The 21,654-nt window shown below is 42.1% G+C and overlaps 1 protein-coding gene across 2 annotated transcripts; it reads left to right on the forward strand.

The window, feature by feature from the left end:
- The first annotated feature begins 2,437 nt into the window (after positions 1–2,437).
- Positions 2,438–20,890, forward strand: UNC93A (unc-93 homolog A). 2 transcript variants are annotated; one of them, XM_054197178.1, is made up of 9 exons: positions 2,438–2,513; positions 2,611–2,818; positions 5,227–5,403; positions 6,190–6,419; positions 9,535–9,660; positions 12,634–12,851; positions 14,000–14,135; positions 15,714–15,845; positions 20,341–20,890. In XM_054197178.1, the coding sequence occupies exons 2-9, from the start codon at positions 2,751–2,753 to the stop codon at positions 20,604–20,606; spliced, it is 1,353 nt and encodes a 450-aa protein (XP_054053153.1). In that variant the 5' UTR covers positions 2,438–2,513; positions 2,611–2,750; the 3' UTR covers positions 20,607–20,890. The 2 variants fall into 2 exon arrangements, with proteins under 2 accessions (XP_054053153.1, XP_054053152.1); XM_054197177.1 differs by lacking the exon at positions 2,438–2,513 and having other exon boundaries at positions 5,222–5,403; positions 20,341–20,888.
- Positions 20,891–21,654: the final 764 nt, after the last annotated feature.

Here is a 21,654-nt window from a genome sequence, read left to right on the forward strand (position 1 = left end):
CTAAGGAGGGGCTCAGGACCAGGCAGTTGGATAACCGAAAGCTCTGGGCAAGGGATGTGGAACAGGCCGAAATGTCTTTGATCAGTCAAAAGGAGAGAAATAAAAAAAAACTACACAAAAAAACCCCCTACCATCCCTCATATGCTCTTCAACATTTGCTGCTCAGCAGACGTGACTGAGCTAGGAGTTAAGAATTTCTCCAGAGCAGAAGTGCTGATGACACAACCTATCCAACACTGCATTTTAAAAATAGAGTCCAGTTAATGCTAATTTTTTTAAAGCTGTGTTGTTCTTACTGCTAATGTCAAGGAAGAGCACTAAAATGAAGTCTTTTAGAACTAAGTGCGCTTTGCACTATCCTTGGTTTCCTCTGCCCAAACAGGTGACAGTTATGCTTTTGTTTAGGACAAGCATCATTCTTACTTTTTCTCTTTTATTTTTTTCAAGTGCTTTTCCACCTATGACCTCAAACCCCTAGAATTTTGCATACTATTTCTAAGGGGTCCAAAACAGAAACAAGCATGTTATCACCAAGTGTAAATTCCTTATGCAAGGATCTGCACTGGAAAATTGCAAGGGTTCATAAACCTAAAAAGGTTGGAAATCACTAGGCCAAAGTACCATCAGATTGGTTTATAAGCCTTGTAGAGGATTACAAACACTGCAAAACAAGAGTAGCACTGTGATCTAATTGAAAGTGTTTGCATGCTGAGCATAGTAGTCTGTAAAATAAAAAGCCAGTATTTCACTATCTAGACTTGCAATATAGAAGTACCATTAACAATAGAGAATTAAAAGATTATGTTTTCTGCATTATTTCATTCAAGAAGATTATAAGACAAAAGAAGAAAATGAAAAGGCACATACTGGAATTTTCTCCAAAGTAGAAACTAGCTGTGACCTCTTTAATGTATTAAATGAATTAATGTATTAAAGCTTCCTCCCCTCACCCTCGAATGTCCCTGTGAGAAGCAAAATTGTGCCATCTAGTGGGATTTAGACCAAGTCTTAGCTGTGCATTCCCACTAGACACTATGGACACCCTACAGACCACCTCCACTTGAATATGCTAACGTTATGGCATGGACTTTTTTGGATTCCACTTTGCTCACAGGTTTAAATCCCTCCTCTGCTACAGCTGCAGGAAGGGTCTATTCGCCCTGCCTGGCTTAGGGGCAGAGAGGACTTTGTGTGCTCAAAAGGGGACTATTCGTGTCCTGGTTTAGACTGGGATGGAGTTGGCTTTCCTGCTAGCAGGTTCTGTCTTTTAGAGAGTAATGTTGATAGCGCACTAGTATTTTTAGTTGTAGCTAAGCAGTTAAGGCCCTTTCTGCTCCTCACACTGCCACGCCAGTGAGTAGGCCGGGAGTGCACAAGAAGTTGGGAGATGACACAGCTGGGACAGCTGACCCCAACTGACCAAAGAGATATTCCATGCCAAATGACATCATGCTCAATATATAAAGCTGGGAGAAGAAGAAGGAAGGGGGGGGACGTTTGAACTGACAGCGTCTGTCTTCCCAAGTAACCATTGTGTGTGATGGAGCCCTGCTTTCCTGGAGATGGCTGAACGCCTGCCTGCCCATGGGAAGTAGTGAATTGCTTGTTTTGCTTTGTTTGTGCACACAGCTTTTGGTTTACCTAGTAAATTGTCTTTATCTCAGCCAACAAGTTTTCTCGCTTTTACTTTTCTGAGTTTTTCCCCCATTCCATGGCAGGAGAGTGAGTGAGCGGCTGCATGGTCCTAGTTGCCGTCCAGGTTAAACCAAAATTCAAAAGCTCAGTCAGGACTTGTAGGATGGCCAATGTGTCACGAACAGAGACAAAGCAACTTCACAAGGACAAGCTCTGAAAACAGGGGAAAGCAGGGGCAAATGCAGCAGGGCTGGATGGCTAGGGGGAAATTTTTCCCTGCTTGAGCCAGGCAGCACTGGCAAGGCAAAATACATTCCACAAAGGCTGTGTTTTTCCAGAGGCTGGAGGAGGAGGAGGGAAGTTGCTTTTTCATTTATCTACTCAATCTATGTTTCTTCTTGGTTTCTGAGTTGATGGGAAAGATGGGGGGAAATGGTTTTCATGAGTATGACCTGGTAAATTTGAAACACCGAAGCCGTGGTGTTCACCATGGGTGAAGACTCTCCTGCTTGCCAAGCAGCCAGCAACCTTGTTTTGGTATGCGGCACAGCTGTAGAGCTGATGTATGCAGACAACACTGTAACACAATCAATCTCATTTCCCAGTACGCTTTTGGAACCTCAGTTAAGCAATAGACCAATATAAATTTCAGTACGATCTTCTAATCTTTGCCCTTTATGGATTAGTGTATCTTTATGCCAGACAGGCATTTCACTGCTTGCAATTTTTTTCTTCTGTGCTAGTGATAGGAGAAAGCCATATAATGTACAACTGCAATACTAAAATCAGTCCCAGTGTTGCAGGTGACTTACATACCCATCTAATAAAACCTGACTGATGTCCTTTGGGAGCGCTCGTTATTGCCTTAGTCACAACAGGTGAATGAGTAACAACCCTGTAAAGAGTTTTCACTATCAGCAAAAGTAAAGTTCACTGGCCAATCCTCAAATAATTAACAACTCTTTCCTCTACAAGGACAGTGAGAAGTGACCTTTTCCAACAAAACATAAGCTGTTTTCTTCCAACTCAAAGCATCCCCTGGAATAACTGGATCAGCTCTGCACACCGGCAGACCTTTTGCCTTGTATGAATCAACATGGAAAGGAATCTTAAGAATGTTTTGGTCATTTCTTTCGGATTTTTACTTCTCTTCACTGCTTACGGAGGACTCCAGAGCCTACAGGTAAGTGGAGTGTCTCCCACTGGTTGGCAGGACAGTTGGCCTGGAAGGGCATCAGGCCAGCTGGTTGTGTGAAACCTGTCAGTCTTTCCCCAGTTTCTGTGAGGAAAGCATGAGCCCTATTTCTTACTAGGTGAGTTAGGACATCAATTTCATGCAGGTTATTATCCCTCACTCAGATCCATAGCATTTACTAAATATTTTATTCTAGGACTTCTCAAATAGTTTGAATACTTGTGTCAGACTACTTCTTTAAGTCCACAAAAGCTGTCTGAATGAAAACTAAATTTCCCTGAGATTTTTCTCAAAAGAAGATAACGCGAAACGGAAAACAAACTTCATTTCTGAAAAGGGATTGTTCTGAATATTTCTAAATTGCTATGATTTTATTATTATTATACAGCAATGTAAAATAATAAAAATGTATGTCAAATCCATTAAACAATATAAGTATAAAATAATACAATAATTCCTGGTGTCATGATATAACATAATAATAAAAAAATATTATTTTAAATCACGGGCAGCTGTGGCTTTTATACACATTAATTTCTTAAAACACAGTAGCATAGATGGTTTCTAGAATGACTTGAACACTCAGGATGTCATTAGAGCTGGCTTGTTTACTATAGCCATACTAAAAGACTGAGCATTACTGTTGGTGTCCATGAATACTTCAGAGTAAATAAACAGGACCTTTTCAGTCTAGAAGACTGTCCTGGTCTAATGAAAAATAAATGGATATAAGCCATCCATGAGGAAGTTTAGGCAGGATATTAAAAGATGACCTTGACCAACTGGGTTTTAGAAAGATTTTCCAACTGGTGTAGAAATCTGTATACTTTAAAGGTGGAGCTTGATATAGAACATAATATACTTGTTTGCAATAACAAGGGGGTTATTTCAGGAGGTCCCTGATAGGTCTGTACATCTCTCCTCGAGCATTTTCTGTTCGCTGACACTGTCAAATTCCAAGTTCAGGGAAGTTCTGCAAAAAACAGTCCCAAAAATGGATGGAGATGTTACTAGCTGGGTAGACTGACGAGGAGGGGAATGATAAACCCAAGAAGCCATGAGTCAGCCGCACCATCTGAAACGCTGCACGCTCGGGCTAAGTGCTGGAACATGCAGCCTCCCCTAATGCTGCAGGAGGGAGCGGTGCTGCTTCACAAAGTAGCCCTCTCCTCTCTCCATTTTGTCTTGGTGGTTAAAGAGGGCTTGCTGAGACACAATCAAAAGTAGGTTATTTTTATTGTATTGTAGCCTGCAGGAGAAGCACTAAAAACATGCAACATTTATTTCAACATTCACGTCCCTCAAAAAAAAAAAAAAAACCACCAAAAAAACCCAAACCAGTAACAATTAAGCTAATCATATGATTTTGGAGTCCCAGCTCCTAATTTTTGGAAGCTGTAACTGACAAAACCAGGCATATGGTGTTTCACAAATAAGACCCCAGAGATCAGGAAGCCTCTTTGCCTTTTTACAAAACAACCATTCCAATTGCCAAATATGTTGACACTCCTTGACAGAGAAAATTCCCTCCTCACCCCACTGTCTTGATGCCTGCTTCTTGCCAAGGGAGTCGTGTGGCTGCCACCATGGTCCTGCAGATCCGGACCACGCAGCCACCGCAAGGCTTGGAAGTGTTTGGTGCAGCTACCAGCCCTCCTCCAGTGCTCTCCAGTGCTACCCCACACCCCCGCGCTCATTCCCCCCTTCCAAAATCATAACGGACCACGTAAGCTTTTAATGAAATCCAACAGGAAAATGTTGATAAGCAGCATCTTGATCTTCTCATTGCAACTTTTACAGTATCCAGGTAAGAGAACCATTTTACGCATAAAACTATAAAACGTGGTTAGATCAGTAAAATCTTATTCCTCCCTTGTGAAAGTGTGAGTGAATCAATTACTTCCAACTACAAAGGGTTTCTATGAGCATATTAGCATATTTGGACCTTGGCCTCTGAAAAATTTAGAAATTATCAGACCTGTAGTTTAAAGCAAAGAATCTTCCCCTGTTGCTAAGTCAGCCCTTGGAATGCAGATCTGAGGATATTCCTACCCGAGACAAAAAGAGAAGGCCAAGAAAAGAGGTTATCCTTCATTCAGCTTGCTTTCAAAGAGAAACTCAAACAAATTGCGTTAAATAATCTAAAGTCTAACTTACCAAAGCTTTGAATCTGAGCAACCCTCACCTGGTTCTGTATCATATTTTCATAAATGGGCTATCATTGTGAGGAAAACCATAAATCCATAATCAGGGTGCTTTGGGGAAAGGAGAGAGTAACACCCACCCGCAGCTTCTGCATCTCTCTTTTTCTGCCTGAAGCCACTCTCTGTACACCATAGTAACATGTGCCTGTGATAACATTTGCCTCAACCGCTGTTTTTGTCCACGCAGAGCAGTCTCCACTCAGAAGAAGGCCTGGGCGTTGCTTCTCTAAGTGTTCTCTATGCTGCACTCATCTTATCATCCATGTTCCTCCCCCCAGTCCTCATCAAGAAGCTGGGCTGCAAGTGGACCATCGCAGGCTCTATGTGCTGCTACATCGCGTTCTCCTTAGGGAATTTCTACGCTAGCTGGTACAATTTAAATACTTTAACCTGTCTATTCTGTTTGAAAAAAATCAGTAAGGGAGAAGTTCTTTCTTCTTTTTCTTCTCAATTCCTACTCTGCCTCTGTGTTGTGGATTTGAAAGTTGGATGCAAACGATGTTACCTGCAGGAAACAGGGATAAAGAAATCCAGTAGCAGGTGAAGCAGAGAGGTGAAAATACGCAAAAAGCCAGAATGAATGCATCCAACCACCCACCTGAAGCTGCTTCTCTAATTCATGTGTGTAGCAGAGATTTCCCTTCAGAGAAAAAAATAAAATCAGAAGTTTCATTTAAAATCCAAATGACTTTAAGACTGCTTTTGAAAAGACAAAAGGGAAGGCTGTCTTCCAGCCAGTGGCTCTGGGAGCAGAGGACCACAGAAGGAGGCCAGCTCCTGCCTTGCCCTTTTGGAAGTGGATGAACAATTTACTTCTGCTCTCTAGCGACAGGGGACACAGCTCTGTGGAGGAAAGTTGTTGTGGTCCATCTTCTGAAGTGCAGGTGCAATTTAGTTCTCAGTTACAAGAGGACAGGGCACATGAGCACAGACCTAGCCAGCCTAGCCTAGACCTAGCCCGTGGACACATCTGTGAGTGCTTGCACATCCTAAGCTTCATAGGACTAGCCCTTTCTTGGATTCATGTAGTAGATTTACTGAATCACACAAAGGATAAATCTATTTCTTTGATGTCTGTTTTTGCCTCTGGATCTTTGGGCAAACGATTATTATGGTAATGGATGATAACATGCTAAATAAAGTGTTCTTTGGCAGGTACACACTAATCCCTACCTCTGTGATCCTGGGCTTAGGAGGAGCACCACTCTGGTCTGCCAAATGCACTTACCTCACCATTGCTGGCAATTCATATGCTGAGAAAGCAGGAAAAAATGGGAAGGACATTATCAACCAATACTTTGGGGTCTTCTTTCTGATATTTCAGTCCTCCGGCATCTGGGGAAATCTTATCTCATCCTTGATATTTAGTCAAGCTTCCAACAAAGGTAAAATATATTTTAAAATCTTGGTCCTTTTTTCTATGAAGATCAGATAGTTCTAGATAGTTAAAAGGTAGATTTCTGTAGCTGAGCTAGTGACCCTCAATTGCCTTCATAGTCAGTGGAAACAGGCACTTCAGATGTGACTTCGCTCATCTGAAGGTAGATGTCTGAAATAGATGGGCTAAATTGCTCTATTTTCTATCAACTCTTCATCAGCTATAAAGAGAGTTCAGACAGCTCGCTCAAAAATAGATGTCTATTGAATTCCTTTTGAATTCCACCCCTGTGTCGTAAAGCGCAGATAGGTTGCTGGCAACGGCAGTCTTTCACATCTGACTTCTATTTAAAGTGGTTAAAACAAAAGGCAAAACACTAAAGCGGCCTTTTTGCAAAGCTTGTAGTATTGAATTAATTTGCTGTTAAACATTCAAGGTTAGTCAAGCTGATGCTGGTGCTTGCTGAAAATGAGTGCTTTACTGAATTGTCAAGAAGAAAGAGAAGTGGCTGTTGGCAGGAGTCTGCACGCCAGGGCTCCTCGTCTGTATTTCAGGCTCAGACAGCAGATGCTGATGTAGCTTGAAGAAATCACTCAACAGTGCTGCCCTCATTTCCCATGCTTGTAATTGCTGTAAGCTTTAAAAGGGCAGTTGTGAAGACAAATTAATACTTGGATGCCACCTTAGAGATTCAAAGTGCTACAGTGTATTCTCATTGCAGTCTCCCATGCATTCCCTGTCCTGTCAAAGTCAGAACAGGATGGACATGGAAAGAGCTTTCTATATACATTGCTACTATGAATAGCAAGAAGTTACCTGCCTTCCCCAGCTCAGTTAAGCAGTATGTCCTCTGGAGGGTACTCAAACAGGTATTCGGTTAAACCTAAATGTCAGGGAGATGGCATCAGCTTTTAATCTTCGAATCCTAGCGTTTATGGCATGGTAGTTGTCACAAGGCACGATACATATGGAGAATCAAGCTTCCTTTGAACACTAGCAACTATAGATGAAACACCATCAAAGCAGAATGCTAAGGGACCATATCAAGTGTGGTTGAGCCCTGCTGTCCTGATCACTGAGCCACACGATGCCTTCACTGAGCCACATGTTGTCCAAGGAGGGAACGGCCATTCTGGTTTCATTTGCAGGGCAGAGGCCGTGGTGCAGCTGTGGGGTCTGCACAGACTTCAACCATTCTACTCTCCTCTGCCTCACAGCACACACCATGTTAAGTGATGTTAATAAGAGAATTAAAATACTCTTTTTTTTTTTTAATCTTGAAATTCCTCTCCTAGTTTTGCATCTGAGGATGTTCCTCTAGATTCTAATGAAGATCTAACTTGTTTATTATCAGTTACATTGGATTTCAGGAAGTGCTGTGGTCCTGTGAGGTGTGCTATGAACAGCTCTCAAAGCCAAAGGCCTTGCCTATCTTCACAACAGTGACGAGCAGTCACATTATAAACTTCCCAATTGTGCCTTCTCAGTGAGACTCGGCTTTAATCTGGAGGGAGCTTCTTGCAGGGGGGTGAGGGTCTCCAGGCACTCACTTCTTTTCTTCTCCTCTTACAGAGCAGCAAAGATATCCTCCCATATTGCCCATATACTTAAAATGCATAATTTTACTGAGCAGTCAGAAAGATACGGTATGTATCTGCAGAATCAAAATGCATAAAATTCAAACACGTACATACATTTGACATATTGCTTGCATCACCGCACCCAGACACAGCAAGGCAAGCTACACCGTGAGGCAATACTACAACAGAAGACAGTAATCAATGTAAATTACAAGAGTCATCCTTTCTCACTCATCAATATTGCAGCCTTATTTCCAGAGGAACAGAGCAAACCCTGCTTTGCCGCTTCCATATCACTAATTGTTTGTGCATCTTCATCTTCAGATGATGCATGAAGAGATAAAAAACTTGTTTTACACACTTCCACACTTTACTAGTGTGACTAACCTTTTGCATACAGTAAATTTGCTGAGGGTCTGTTTGTTCAATACTGTGTAGCAGTAGCCACTGGCTATAACAAGGTAATGATTTTCTTTCTGTTACGAAGTTTTATCTGATGTTGAACCTAAAGTTGTTTATGAAGCTAGTTAAACAGCTGATTCACATCGCAGCAGCCTTGATTGGAAGCAATGGAGAAAAGCACGCTAAAAGTAGTTACACAATAATCTTAATTGAAAAATTACCGATCAAGTCCTGTTGAAGGAATCAGCCAAGGTACACTGTATTGCCCTTTATTATGCTTGAACCAGTGACAAATTCTGCAGTGAAAGCATTGAAATAATTGTACATTTTTTTTTTACCATCCTTCCCCACTGCATATCTTATTCAGGCTCACACTTTGGGTTAGTATTTTTTCTTTACAGAGAGGGTACTGGAGGAAGTGGGCACGGTGTCGTAGTGACACACAAGTTGCGTGAGTACACACGCGTGTGTGACTTTGACACGTGCCCAGCACAATGCTGATGGGACTGAAAAAAGCAAAGGTCTTACTCCAAACCCTGCCAAACTGCTCTACTTGCAAGTATGTCATCAAAGAGTAATAAAGCCAGTAATAAAGTAATAAAGCCAGTAATAAAGTAATAAAGCCAGGAAAAGCAGATTTCTTGGAAGACTGCATTAGTGAGTAATCGTAATTTGAATTTATAAAACAAAAAGATGTCTTAAGGTGGTTTCTATTCCTATAACATATACAGAAATTACCTGAAGAAGGATAATCTGCTCTGGCTGTAAGAACTGAGGTCCATCAGTTCAGTGGTGGTGTAAACTGAGGGATCCATCTTGTGGGGTATTACAATTAAGAGGTACAGATAGACACTGAAACTTTAAATACCATAAATGAGCTTGGATTCAGATTTCAGCCTCTGGCTTTAGTCCATGTCTCCATATAACCATTAATTCAGTGTTCTGTCTTGAGTGTTTCTCAAACCAAATTTTTGCGTGCTAAACTGGGATTCTGAAGTTAAACATCTCTAATCAGGAAGGATTTGAAACTAGAACCAATCACCGAGTGCTGGATTCCCTTTTCCTTACATCCTTAGATATAGTGTGCACTCATCTGATCTTTTCCCTGTCCTGCCTTTCTTTTGGTCCTTACTGAACAAGTGGAAATCTCAGAAGAAAACCTGGCATGCTGTGGAGCGTATGACTGCATGACTGACACCACTAACACCACGGGGTCAGCAGAACCCTCCAACTCCTTAATATACACTCTGCTAGGGATCTACACCGGTAAGTAATCCACCCGATCTTTAATGAATACCACTGATGGGGAACCTACTACTTGTGAAACCTAGCATGACTTTGCAGATTAAGTTTCCAACTTCCTCCCTCAATCCAATTTGCTAAAAGGAAATACGATACGTGAGAGCTGTAACAACTCCTTCCTAAATAGTTTCAAATCCTTTGTGCCAGTGCCATATCATTTTTGTCTAAAGGAGCAATACATTCTTTGTATTTTTGACCTGGAAAGCCAGTATGGTGACCCCATTGTTTCACCCAAAGTCATGTTGCTCTACAGACTAGAATCAAAAGTATGCCCACACTGCAATTAGAAGGTTGCAACAGCTTACCCAGTTATGCAGGAGAGAGTTTTAAATTCACCATCTTCAGAATCAGCAATAGTGAACTAGCTACTGATGGCACTGGGCAGATTTATACATGCATCCAGAGGTCCAAGATGCTAAGAGCCGCTCTGATAGCAGTGCTTGAACTCACCAGCTTCTAGTCATCTGGGGATGCCTATCAGAACTGGCTGATGTCCTACCAAATGTAAAACAGTTTTAGCACAAGAACTGCACTGTAATTAGATGTGGACCTGAACCACAGCTCCCAGAACATGCAGTCATTTGGGGGGAGGATTTTGGATCCCTGCTGAGATTTTACAACTTCAGTGAATTCTCAGCTGTGATGCTTGAATAATAATACCTTAATGTGAAAGGCGAAGATAAAGAGAAGCACTAGGTGAACTGGCACGTCTCCCATTTAGTAACTACAGCTGCTATAGACCTTCCTTGCATAAGGCTACAAAGGAATCAAAGACAGGGAAGGCTGATGCCAACAAAATTGGAAAGACAAAAATAGATATGCAAAGATTCATTCAGCGAGGAAAGTTCAAAAAGTATCCTTCTCAAAACAAGTTATTCTCTGGATAAAGGGGAAGTATCTGGCAAGGCAATGTGTCACCTTAGCTCTGTTAAAATATCTTTGCAGCCTCTGCACATAGACGTGCTCTGTATGCTGAGACAGATGCATGGAATTTGTCATACGCTCAAACAGAGAGTATGTGATCTGGTCAGAGCCAGCCCTCACCGGACAAGTGCATCACAGCAAACCCTCCCTCCTTCACCCAACTCCATTCCTAATTGGTGAGAAAATGCAAAGAATATCCTCCCCCACTTCCTTTCCAGAGTGTGCTGGAGCTGATGCCTTTCTGCTAAAGGCAGGTTTGGCTCACAAGTTTAAATTTAAATTTGATGACTAACATATACAGCACTCCCTTAGGCTTTGCTCATGCAAAATGAATGCGACCCTGCTGTCTACTGACCCTGCGTCAGTAGGGTTTCATTTTTCTTTTAAGCTCTTAATAAAAGATATGTCTTTTCCTACCTCGAGGGAAACCAAATAGCTAAATATTTCATTCACAGACATTTTTAGAATGTCTCCTCTATTTGGTTGCTGAATATGTATTTTGCCCAGCTTGGGTGTAGACAATAATGGATAAGTCTTTTGTTGTTTAGTTTTCTCGAGGACCAGGGATGTTTCTAGTTATGTTCATATGGTTGGACTTCATGATCTCAAAGGTCTCTTCAAACCAAAATAGGTCAAGTGAATCAAGAGCAATTACAGGAGATAAGTAACTGCATGGCTTAATAATGGTTAGTATCTTTCTGATGCTCTTGATTGATCTGACATATTTGTTTGAATTTTTGTCCTGTAAATGTGGATGTCCTGCTCTCAGCAATATAAGTCCTGCAACCAGCCCATGAGCACTAATAAACACCCTAGCAGAACCAACAATGACTTACATCACAAAGGGTTTACAGCTCAGCCACAGTGGAGAATCAGGGCAGTAGAGAATACAATTTCATTCTAGGAGACATGGATGAGAATAACAAGCAATAAAAAAAATTGAGGCAATTTACTGTAAATCTGCTAACATATTTGGACATTAAAAGTTCACAGAAAAGAGCATGCACATACACAGTAACATAGGAGCACATTAAACAGGCAAGGTGGATGGGAAGAGATGCCTTGTTTTCCTCTTACTCTGAACTCCAGTTGTTTCCATGGGTGGATTTCTATCCAGCATAAGTAAGAGAGGAAACATAATCATGCCTTCCATCTAAAACGAAGCAAGCAGTTGTGAATCCGTGAATGCTTAATGTATGTTAGGAGCCACAGTTATCTTCTTGATAACATGGAAAAAATCATATTGATTCACTCTGCAAGCAACAAACCTAGACCAATACATACATGATCATTTTCTGATTAACAACTACCCCATGTATTCTTTCATATGTTGCTTCTGCTAGGAAATTCTAGGTTCAAAGCTGTAACCTACATCTTTTTCAAGTCACCCAGAGTTGCTCACTATCATCTTTAAAATAGCACATATTCCGTACTCAAAGCATCGCTCCGAGCTGACCAAAAAAAAAACCCCAAAAACAAAAAAAAAAAAAAAAGAAAAAAGCAACATATACCGGGATCCAAGACAGCAGTTCTACTTCTAGCCCTTTATTTTTCTTTCCATGTATTTGAAGGAAGATCACCCCTAGCCATGAAAACCTTGGCACTGGAAGTGAATATTCCTCTCTCATGTTGATTTAAAGCCTTTTGATAGCTCCCGAGGGAGCAGTTTCTGGCCAGCTCCCCGTCCTCCCGACCCCTGGCTTGCCCTGGAAGGGTGAGCGATCACCCTCTGCGGCCGGACAGCTGGCCCGGCGGCTGTCACAACAGGCCAGTCACAGTTAAGCCGAGGGGATCTGCGAGGCGCGCAGCTGTATGCAGAAGATGTGAATGTAGATCAGGCCTCCTTGTTTACACAGAAATGGCCTTTACACTGAAGCGGAATCAGATGCATCTGCCAAAACAGCCCACAGAGAGCTAAGCACTAAGTCAGAACAATAACAGCAGCAAGCGACTTCCCATCATTCTTCCAGCATTCCTCATTTTTTTCATGAACTTTTTGTTTTGTTTTTGCAGCTAGTGGTGTGCTAGCTGTGTTGCTGATTGTTATGTTTCTGGACCAGATCAAATCTGACCAAGCAGAGACTGAGAAAGAAATACTAGAGACACCATCCTTTTGGTCTACGTTCCTAGCAACTTTCCAGCAACTTAAAGATAAAAGACAGTGTCTTCTAATCCCTCTGACAATGTACAGTGGGTTTGAACAGGGATTTCTTGCTGGTGACTACACAAAGGTGTGGATGACAATGAAAATCTGTTTGTGTCTGATTGTTTTTTGTGTCTTTGTGTCTTACTATTGCATCTGATCTATATTTACTTGTTAAATGAAGATGTTTTCAATGGCGATTTGTGGTTTGCTAAATTACTGCTTACTACTTCTACTTGAATGAACTCTGAGTGACATCTTCAAACAGGAGAGGCCAGCAGTAAATATGTCCCGTGGAACAGCCTTAAAAAGCTGTAGAGAGCTTAACTCACCAGCAAAGGCCACAGCAGAGCGGTACAGGTTCAAACTCTTCAGCTTGTTGTAAATAACAAACTGGGAAAAAAGCCAGAAGTCTGCAAAGCTTTTATATCTTCCTTCCTTCTGGTTTCCCTAGAGTTTGTGTAAGTGCAAGTCAGCACACATACTACATATTTTATTTTGGGAACCTTTACGGTAAGAGAGCAAACCCTCAACGTGGCTGGCTGAAAGCCCTCACCAGTCACTAGTGCAACAGGCCCAAACCCTGATGGCCTGAAATGATCAAAACCACCTCTGCTCCTCCAGTTTCTCTACAAACCTAGACCCACAGCAGGTGTGTTCTCCACACATTTGTTCAGAAAGCTTCCAAAGAAAGGGGGCAAGCTTCCTGAGCTGCTTATTTGACAACCTAAGCTTTCAAACCTTGCTTATAAGCAGACGGAAGAGTGCACTTGCTGCTGTGTTTGAATAGATTGAAAGGGGCACTCACTCCATGGCCATCTCCATTGGTTGTATGCTCCTTTAGGCAAGGCCCTCTTCATTTCTTGGGAGCTGCTCTGTAATGGTCATAGTGGCGACTGTCAATTTTCATCTCTCGGGCTACGAAGGGAAGGGCAGAACATTCCTAGCGCCACTTCTAGGAGTTTCATTTGCACAGTGAGCAGTGCTCTGGTTTCTTCTCCTGCTTGTTACTGCTTTGTTTGCATGGCATCGGTCTGATTGGGAACTGGGTTAGGAATATCGCTGCTGAAGGCCAACTATGTCAATACACCAGGGACTTGTCAGCAAACTCTGTAGCTGTGCCCCTTTGATCTCATCCATGTTGGTTATTTACCAAATACTCAGGCTAAGACCCTTGAACCTTAGCTGCATATTTTCACTGAAGAAAATGTGTCACCACTGTCTCTTCTCTTCCAGACATATGTGACCTGTGCCCTGGGGATACATTATGTTGGTTATGTGATGATCTGCTTTTCAGCTGTAAATTCCCTCTGCTCTTTGCTCTTTGGGAAGATCTCTCAGTTCACGGGCAGAAAACTTCTATTTGGATTAGGTATGTAAAGGTCACTTGAAAGACTGATCACCTCATGTAATATATCAAATCCAGTGCTCCCCCCTTTGCATGCACTACAAAGGGAGAGCTTGTTGTCAGCTATCAATTAAAACTAAAGTCAATCTGGAGGCAAACTTCATTCACGAGAAGAGAGGCAGCACAGTTAACCACGGTATTGAAGTCATTGCCTTACACCACTTTACTGGTGGTGTAGTTCACCCTGCTTTTGAGGCCACTGTTTACTCAGAAAGTGGCCTACAGCTTTGATGCTTCACAGTTCTAATGTAAACGGTGATAAATGATGTTGAGGCCTACGCTATATCTGAGAAGGATTTCTCTATTTGGCTGAAACCTCCTCACCTTTATGGGGTGAAGGCAACTGCAAACCTTGTGAGATACACCATTGATTTGAGTCTCAGGGGATGGTGAGCTTGGAATTTAAGCAACCAGTCTGGGAATTTCAGGAAGATTTTTAAAGGTTGGCACGGTGCCCTTTTTTACTGCTTGCTCGATAGGGAGAAAACTAAAAGAAAGAATCATATGCCAGTGTGTCAGGCTAGAATAACTTCAGGGCGTCTGTATGGGACAGTAATTTTAAAGTTGTCAGGAGAAGAGATCGGTATATTTGAAAACATCTCCCTCTCCAGAGAACACTATTCCAATGATTAACAGAGTAACAGATGCAGAAAAATACCAAGAAATATTTCATTTGTTGCCCCGCATCCACTAAGCCATTCACACTGAAGTTCTGATGCCTTACTTCCACTGCACAGTAACTACTGTTATTAGAAACTTCACTGACTGACTCAATGTGCATCTAGAGATTCTAGGCATTCTCCTCCACAGGAAATTTTAAACCTGGGCCAGGAACAAGAAATTCAGAGTCCTTTATGCTACAGTCAGTAGTTCAGATATTCTTCTGTACGTCTGTCATAAGTGTATCTCACTCTATGAAACTCGTTTCAGATTTAAAAAAATCCCAAATTATGATGATGATTATTATTATTATTTAAAAAACCTACAGTGTTAGTAATGCAAGACCTCTGAACCTCTCAGTTCTGTTAAATGGTCTTTGTACTCAACCTGTGGAAGTGTTCCTGTGGAGGGAGAAATCAGTTTTACATTCTGTTTTTAAAAAGAAAGACAAAAAGCCACCAGACCCTCTAGATATCCTTAACTGTCTCCTCTGTCTCTGAAAGGAAACCTACATTTAAGGACTAGGCAAGGAGGGCAGAACGATGCTTCCTCCCCCTTCCCACATCCTCACATGGTGACTGCAAGTCTTTCAAAAGCCCCTTCTCCTCCCCCGTGGCAGTTCTTGTCCTTTGGGCTAACAGCCGTATCGGTGCCGAGGATCTCTCAGCTCAGGGCACTGCTCAGAATTATTAATTGAAGCCTGCCAAAGGACTGGATTGTCTTGTATTTCGTGCTATATCAACTCAGTCAGGGCAAATCTCAATGAACCAGAAAGATTTTCAGATTGCCTTATGCTCTAGCTGAGGGAAGAATTTGAAAGTGTTATCTACCGTTGTCGTGTTCGTAATAGCATTTATATTTCTTTTCTTTCTAAATCAACAGCCACAGTTACAAACACCGCCTGTATAATAGCACTACTGCTGTGGAAACCTCATCCTAAACAGATTGCTGTGTTTTTCGTATTCCCTGCTCTTTGGGGCCTATCAGATGCCATTTGGCAGACACAAACTAATGGTAAGTCCTGGTGACAATGAAATTAATTCTCTCGAGATATAAAAATCTGCATGTTTTTATTTATAAAACAACACGCGCATAAAAATGATAATGGGTTTAAGACAGCATCTAAAAGAAATATGTTAGCTCATTGGAAAGTAGAAGAAATAAGAACAAGTTGGGCATAAGAAAGTAAAATGCTCATTAAACAAATTTTTCCAAGATGAAGAGAGAAGAACACTGCAGAAGATGATAACAGATTCACAGAATAAATATTCTGGAAGAGTACAAGTATTTCAAAGAAAATTAGAGAACTCAGAAGGATGACACATTTAGTCTGTCTTTTGCAATAAAGGAGAACGCTCTGGATAAAAAATCAACTCAAAGCTCAACAACAAAAGAAGCAGCAAATTGGCTGTTAGGAGTTATTAGAATAAAACTGTAGGAGAAAACCACAGAGAGCAACATTATGCAGCCAAGTAAAACCATGCAGTTCTGATTTGCTCCATTTCAAAAATCATAATCAAATGTGATAAGGCATAAGAAGGCAATAAAAAGGAGCAGAGTCATGGGAGACTTCCACTTGAAGGAAGGCTAACAAACTAGAACAGTTTAGCCTGGACAAGTGATAAGTAAGAAAGCAGTCAGTAAGATCATGAATAGTATGGAAAAGGTGATTAGAAATTCACCGTTTCTCTTAATAACAGAACTACTGGCACCAAATAAAGTTGTCAGGCAGCAGGCTTTATAGAAATCAAAAATCATATTTTTCACACAATAATCATAGTATAGAATTGCATAATCAAAGTATAGAATTGATTGCCAAAAATGTAAATGTTTTTAAGCTGGAATTACATCACTTCAGGGGAAAATGTTCTTGGGGTCTATTAAAGCCTGGGGCTCCAGAGGAAATCTCCAACTCATAAAGTCCCTGTGTCTTTGATTGCCAGACTCAGGAGGGCACTGGCGACGCAAAGACCACTGTATACTTGCCTCATTTCTTACAGTCGTCTCCTAGGAATCTGTTGCTGGAAGTATACAATTGGACTTCTTATCCAATGCATTATGGTTGTTTTTATCATCTTTTATGTCCTACTGCTTTGTGATACAGTGCAATTATTACGTACTGACAGTTCAGATAATGAGCTGATAGAAACCAACTTCCATACGGGATCTACCTCAATCAAAACTAGAGAAAGTTCTATAGAGACTAAAGACAGATTCTAAAGTGCTGGAGAGGGCAAGAAAGAGCTATAGTCTGTAACGACTTAAAGTAAAGTCTGCTAATCACTGTCAGTCACACTCTTTTTAAATCAATGCCATAGCCGGTGTCAGTAAGACAGTTACATGCTCTCCCATCTGCTCCCATATTTTGCCTCTCACTTCATGAATATTGTTTCCCTCTGTCTCAAATTCATATTTGGCAGATGCCATAGGAATATGCATGTGACAGAACCAGCTCAACTGGGCCCACATCAGGTTATGTGTCTTGGCCTCCCTCCCTCTGGTCCCTCTGGTCGCTTCAGTAGCTTACATGATTTCACTCACTAGATAAATTACCCTGTTCCTCCTAGAGAACCAAAGGGGAAACACCACAGCCCTTTGCCTGGCACGAACAGCGATCTCCTTTCCAGCACGTGTAGAGTCCCACTCTACACACAAGGAAGTTTCCAGCCAGACTTTTCTGCCCCTCGAGCAACTCCAGCTCATATCCCTTAGAGGAGAGCTAATACGCACATCAAGTGACACCCTCTCATCTTCTCTCATCCCAACCCACAGCCCTGTGTCTTTAGTACAATTTTAAATCAGTGCTCTCACTATTCAGGTTCACGGAAGGACAACATCAGTAAGGATTTGCTCTCTCTGAAGCAAAGCTGTTTATTCATTTCCTGCTTCCTCAGCCACAGTCTTCCTGACTGTTCATCAGGCTCCTTCCCAGCGCTCTTGAGAGCCATATCTTAGTCTCCCACTGGAATAAAGGACCTGCCCTATATTCTGCTTCTCTCTTTTCCAGAAAGCCTTGCCCTCAGACACTTGGCTTCTTTCAGAATCACAGAAGGATTGAGGTTGGACGGGACCTCTGGAGATCACCTAGTCCAACTCCCCTGCTCAAGCACGGCCACCCAAAGCCAGTTACATAGGACCATGTCCAGCAGCTTTTGAGCGTCTCCAGGGAAGGAAACTCCAAACCCTCCCTGGGCAACCTGTGCCAGTGCTCAGTCACGCTCACAGTAAAAAAGGTGTTTCCTGATGTTCAGAAGGAACCTCCTGTGTTTCAGTTTGTGCCACTCGCCCCTTGTCCTGTCATTGGACACCACTGAAAAGACCCTGGCTCCATCCTCTTCAGGCATTTATGTATATTTGAGATGTCTTTTTGAGAGACATCTCCTCAGTAAGGTCCCTGCATGCCTGATGAAGAGGCGCCTGGTGCCCTTGTTAGGAAAAGGGAAAAGTACAGAGGACTTAAGTGTCAGAGAGGACGCTGGGAAGTGGCTGCAGTTCCCAACCCCTGGATGAGGCATGGCCAGTGGACAAAGCGTTGTGCTTACTTGATGGCTAGTGAGCTCTGCAGTGCTGTGACAAGACTGACCTGTATTACAGCACGGTAACAGGTCATCTCCATTCCCAGATTCCTGCAGGATACCTATGAAAACCTCACGTTTGTGTTAGCTGGGAAAAAACCACATGTTCTTTATGCTTGCACAGTATCTTTTTTCTTTTTTTTTTTTTGTCTGTACCTTGTTCAGCTGTTCCACAGCTCCAAGTTATAAAATTATACAGAGTTTGCTTTGTCACATTGTCACACTAAAAGATTGAGTGATGACATGAAACCTTAACAGAGAGGTGCAGTGACATTACTCCATAATGCTGCATCCCAAAACAGGATCTTCAGTTTGACATGCTCATTTAGGACTAAATCTCTTCTCTCCTTCATCACTTTTATACAGATATACCTCACATGAGAAACTCCTAACTCCAAAGGCTATGAGATGAGATAAGGCCTCTAAAACAGCATTGGGGACCGAGGTCTATGGTCCTTCCTTTGGCAAGCTCCCATGACTGCTGTTTGGGCATTAGTAGATTAACCACTGAATAAATACAAGGGCAGTGCCGCATACTTCAGGCATTTTATGGTGATCGAAGATGGCTTACTTGGGCGTGCTGTGGATACTTAATACTGGAGTTCCCCCTAGAGGACATATAGGCTCACAGTAGGTGAGTCACTTCATCTTAGAAAGGTTTCCCAATATGTTTGTGTACGTGTGTGGACACTCTCATTTATTTCCAGTGGAAGCTGCTTCATTTCAGAGTGGGTAGTGCCCTCTCTTATCTAACCTGAACACCGATGCTATTGTTATCCCCCTGGCAATAACTGCACTTGGGGCATAACAATTGTCTAGCACAGAGCTATCGGGTAGACTACAGTAAAATAAAGTTCTCTCCAGGCTGACGTGCATCTTTAAAAAGGATATGAATCAGTCTGGAAAGTTTTTAAACCTGGGCTCAAATGATTTCCAGCAGTCCTATTATATACCCATGCCTAATAGTCCCCGGGGAAGGAGTGGGAACACAGGCAGTGGTAAACAGGGAGGATAATTTAACATGTACTTGTTCATTTATTAGGCAAAACTATGAAAGATTATCAAGTAATTCACACCACGATACACTCAGGCAGTTTAATGAACTACGTACCTCTTGTGATGCACTTGTCCAGGTTTTCCATCATGTCTAAACTGAATCATTCAGTAAATGTCCTCTTATAGTCATCAGGAAGCAGTGAATTTTTACATACAGATGATGCCTCCCCCTTCTTAACAAAACTGAAGGGTTAGTCGAGCCTACCCTGACTTCTAGAGAACTCTGTACTCCTCTGCGCTTTTTGGCTGAATGTGCATATTTCAGACAGATGTGTTGTTAGATAGAAAAGTGGATGAGAAGAGTCAAGGTACATGATATTCCTCCCCTTCCCTCCCTGCACGCCACAGCTGAATCAGTGGAAATGCCTGCTGCTTTATCACCACTGGTGCTAGCTCAGCACCCAGCGGGAAGCAAGCTCTCTCCCCTTCCGTGTGCACAACCAGTCAGAGCTGGAGGCTGGGAAAACCTCCCTGACTCCCAGTTGTGGGTGTGCGGCTGACTGGACTCAGTGGGAGCTTTAGGATTATCAGTTTAACCAGGTTAAACTTGACAGTGCAAGAAGCTTCCCTTTTGTGGCTGATAATTTGAAAAATAAACTTCCTGCCATCTCACTTCAATAGAACCATTCTTTCTTCCTTTCTCCCATTTTCTTCCCGTTTTTCTCTGATATTCTCTATTTTGTCATTTTTTGCTCTGTTATTTCAGTTATAACGATCCACAGGAGTGCAAAAATGTTTTAAGACAAAGCTTGTACTTTCCTTTCTCTGACATTATGAAGGAGGGTCTGCCTTCCCCATTGTTGTCTATTCATTCCCTTTGCAGAAAATACTTGGTTTCAGACTTAATCTTCATAAACTGCGTCTCTGCTTCCTTCTAGGACTCTATGGCGTTTTATTTGAGAAACACACGGAGGCTGCCTTTGCCAATTACCGTCTCTGGGAGTCATGTGGATTTGTCATTGCCTTTGGTTATAGCACCAAATTGCAAGTCTACATCAAACTGTATATTTTATTGTCTGTGCTTGTGTTGTCTATGGTGACGTATGGAGTGGTTGAATACCTGGAAGCTAAGAGCTCCCCTGGGACACCTCCTGCTACAAAGAAGGAAAATGTAGGACCTGTCACCCAGGAAACACACATGTAATCCGACAGGGTCAGAGTGATGGAGGCAAAGCAAGCTGACCAGCTCCTGCAGGCATGCCTCCAAGGGGGTTCCAACAGGTACTGTCTCCAGAAAGGGGGTGATGGAACAGATTTCGAGGCCAGCGTAATACAAATGTCTTAGGAGTAAAAATCTCTTTTGACATCTCAGTTTTATAAGTGAAGATTATCTGACTTCACCCTTTCATACAGACAACAAACTAAATGTTTTCTCTTTATTTAATTAATAAAGTCTTAATAAATGTAAACAAGACTCCTAAAGTCCTCACATTTTTGTATCTGTGGATCAGACCTAGTACCATAGCTTTATAATCAAACCTGAAAAGCCCACATGCAACCAGAAGATGACAGCAACTGGGGTTGCTCAGCTGACTGCAGACAACACACATCATTTCATGGGACCACTGTTTATAAAGATTTACATTGCTGTTATCCTGCATTCTTTAACAGTTGGTGTAAATAACATCAAGTTATGAACTGGCTATGATCTACAGTTCATATCTGAACACCACAAAAGCCACTAACTCTGAGTCCACCCACCTGTCTCAGATCAGCAGACAACCATGCTTCTCCCCACGTCATCTCTCTGTCCCAGCACTCTTCCCCTTTTTGGTTTTCCTGTTTCCATTTTTTTCCTGACCACTTACAGCAGCTTCCTCCCAAGACAGATGTCTTCTGCACGAAGTTCATCTTCAGTCATGATGAACTTTCGCCACTTTCCCATCCATGGACAGGGCTGTTTTCAAGATAAGCAGCCAGGGCATGCTACCTGGGGAAGCAGCCACAAAAAGGATGCAGGTAACAGTGCAAGTCGTTGAGTGAGAAGGAGAAAAGGAGGATGGGCCTGTGCTGTAGTATCTTCTTGAGACCTATAGGCACCTAGCAGTGCCTCAGATGAGGATTTCCCTCATCTCATTTCAACTTTCATTTAGTTTTATACGTTGTTGTTTATATATTGTTTTCAGATTTGGATTTTTGTGGTTTTACTGCGAGGAGAAGAGTGCTACAGTGCAATTACTGGGCAGTGTCCC

The sequence above is a fragment of the Rissa tridactyla genome, chromosome 3, assembly GCF_028500815.1.
Source record: "Rissa tridactyla isolate bRisTri1 chromosome 3, bRisTri1.patW.cur.20221130, whole genome shotgun sequence".
Classification (NCBI taxonomy): domain Eukaryota; kingdom Metazoa; phylum Chordata; class Aves; order Charadriiformes; family Laridae; genus Rissa; species Rissa tridactyla.

Bases quoted from the DNA above. Each gene is read 5' to 3' on its own strand.
- UNC93A (XM_054197177.1), top strand. From the start codon at position 2,732: ATGGAAAGGAATCTTAAGAATGTTTTGGTCATTTCTTTCGGATTTTTA. The intron at 5,404-6,189 runs GTACAATTTAAA...GTTCTTTGGCAG, and splicing joins GGGAATTTCTACGCTAGCTG to GTACACACTAATCCCTACCT. The intron at 6,420-9,534 runs GTAAAATATATT...TTACTGAACAAG, and splicing joins TAGTCAAGCTTCCAACAAAG to TGGAAATCTCAGAAGAAAAC.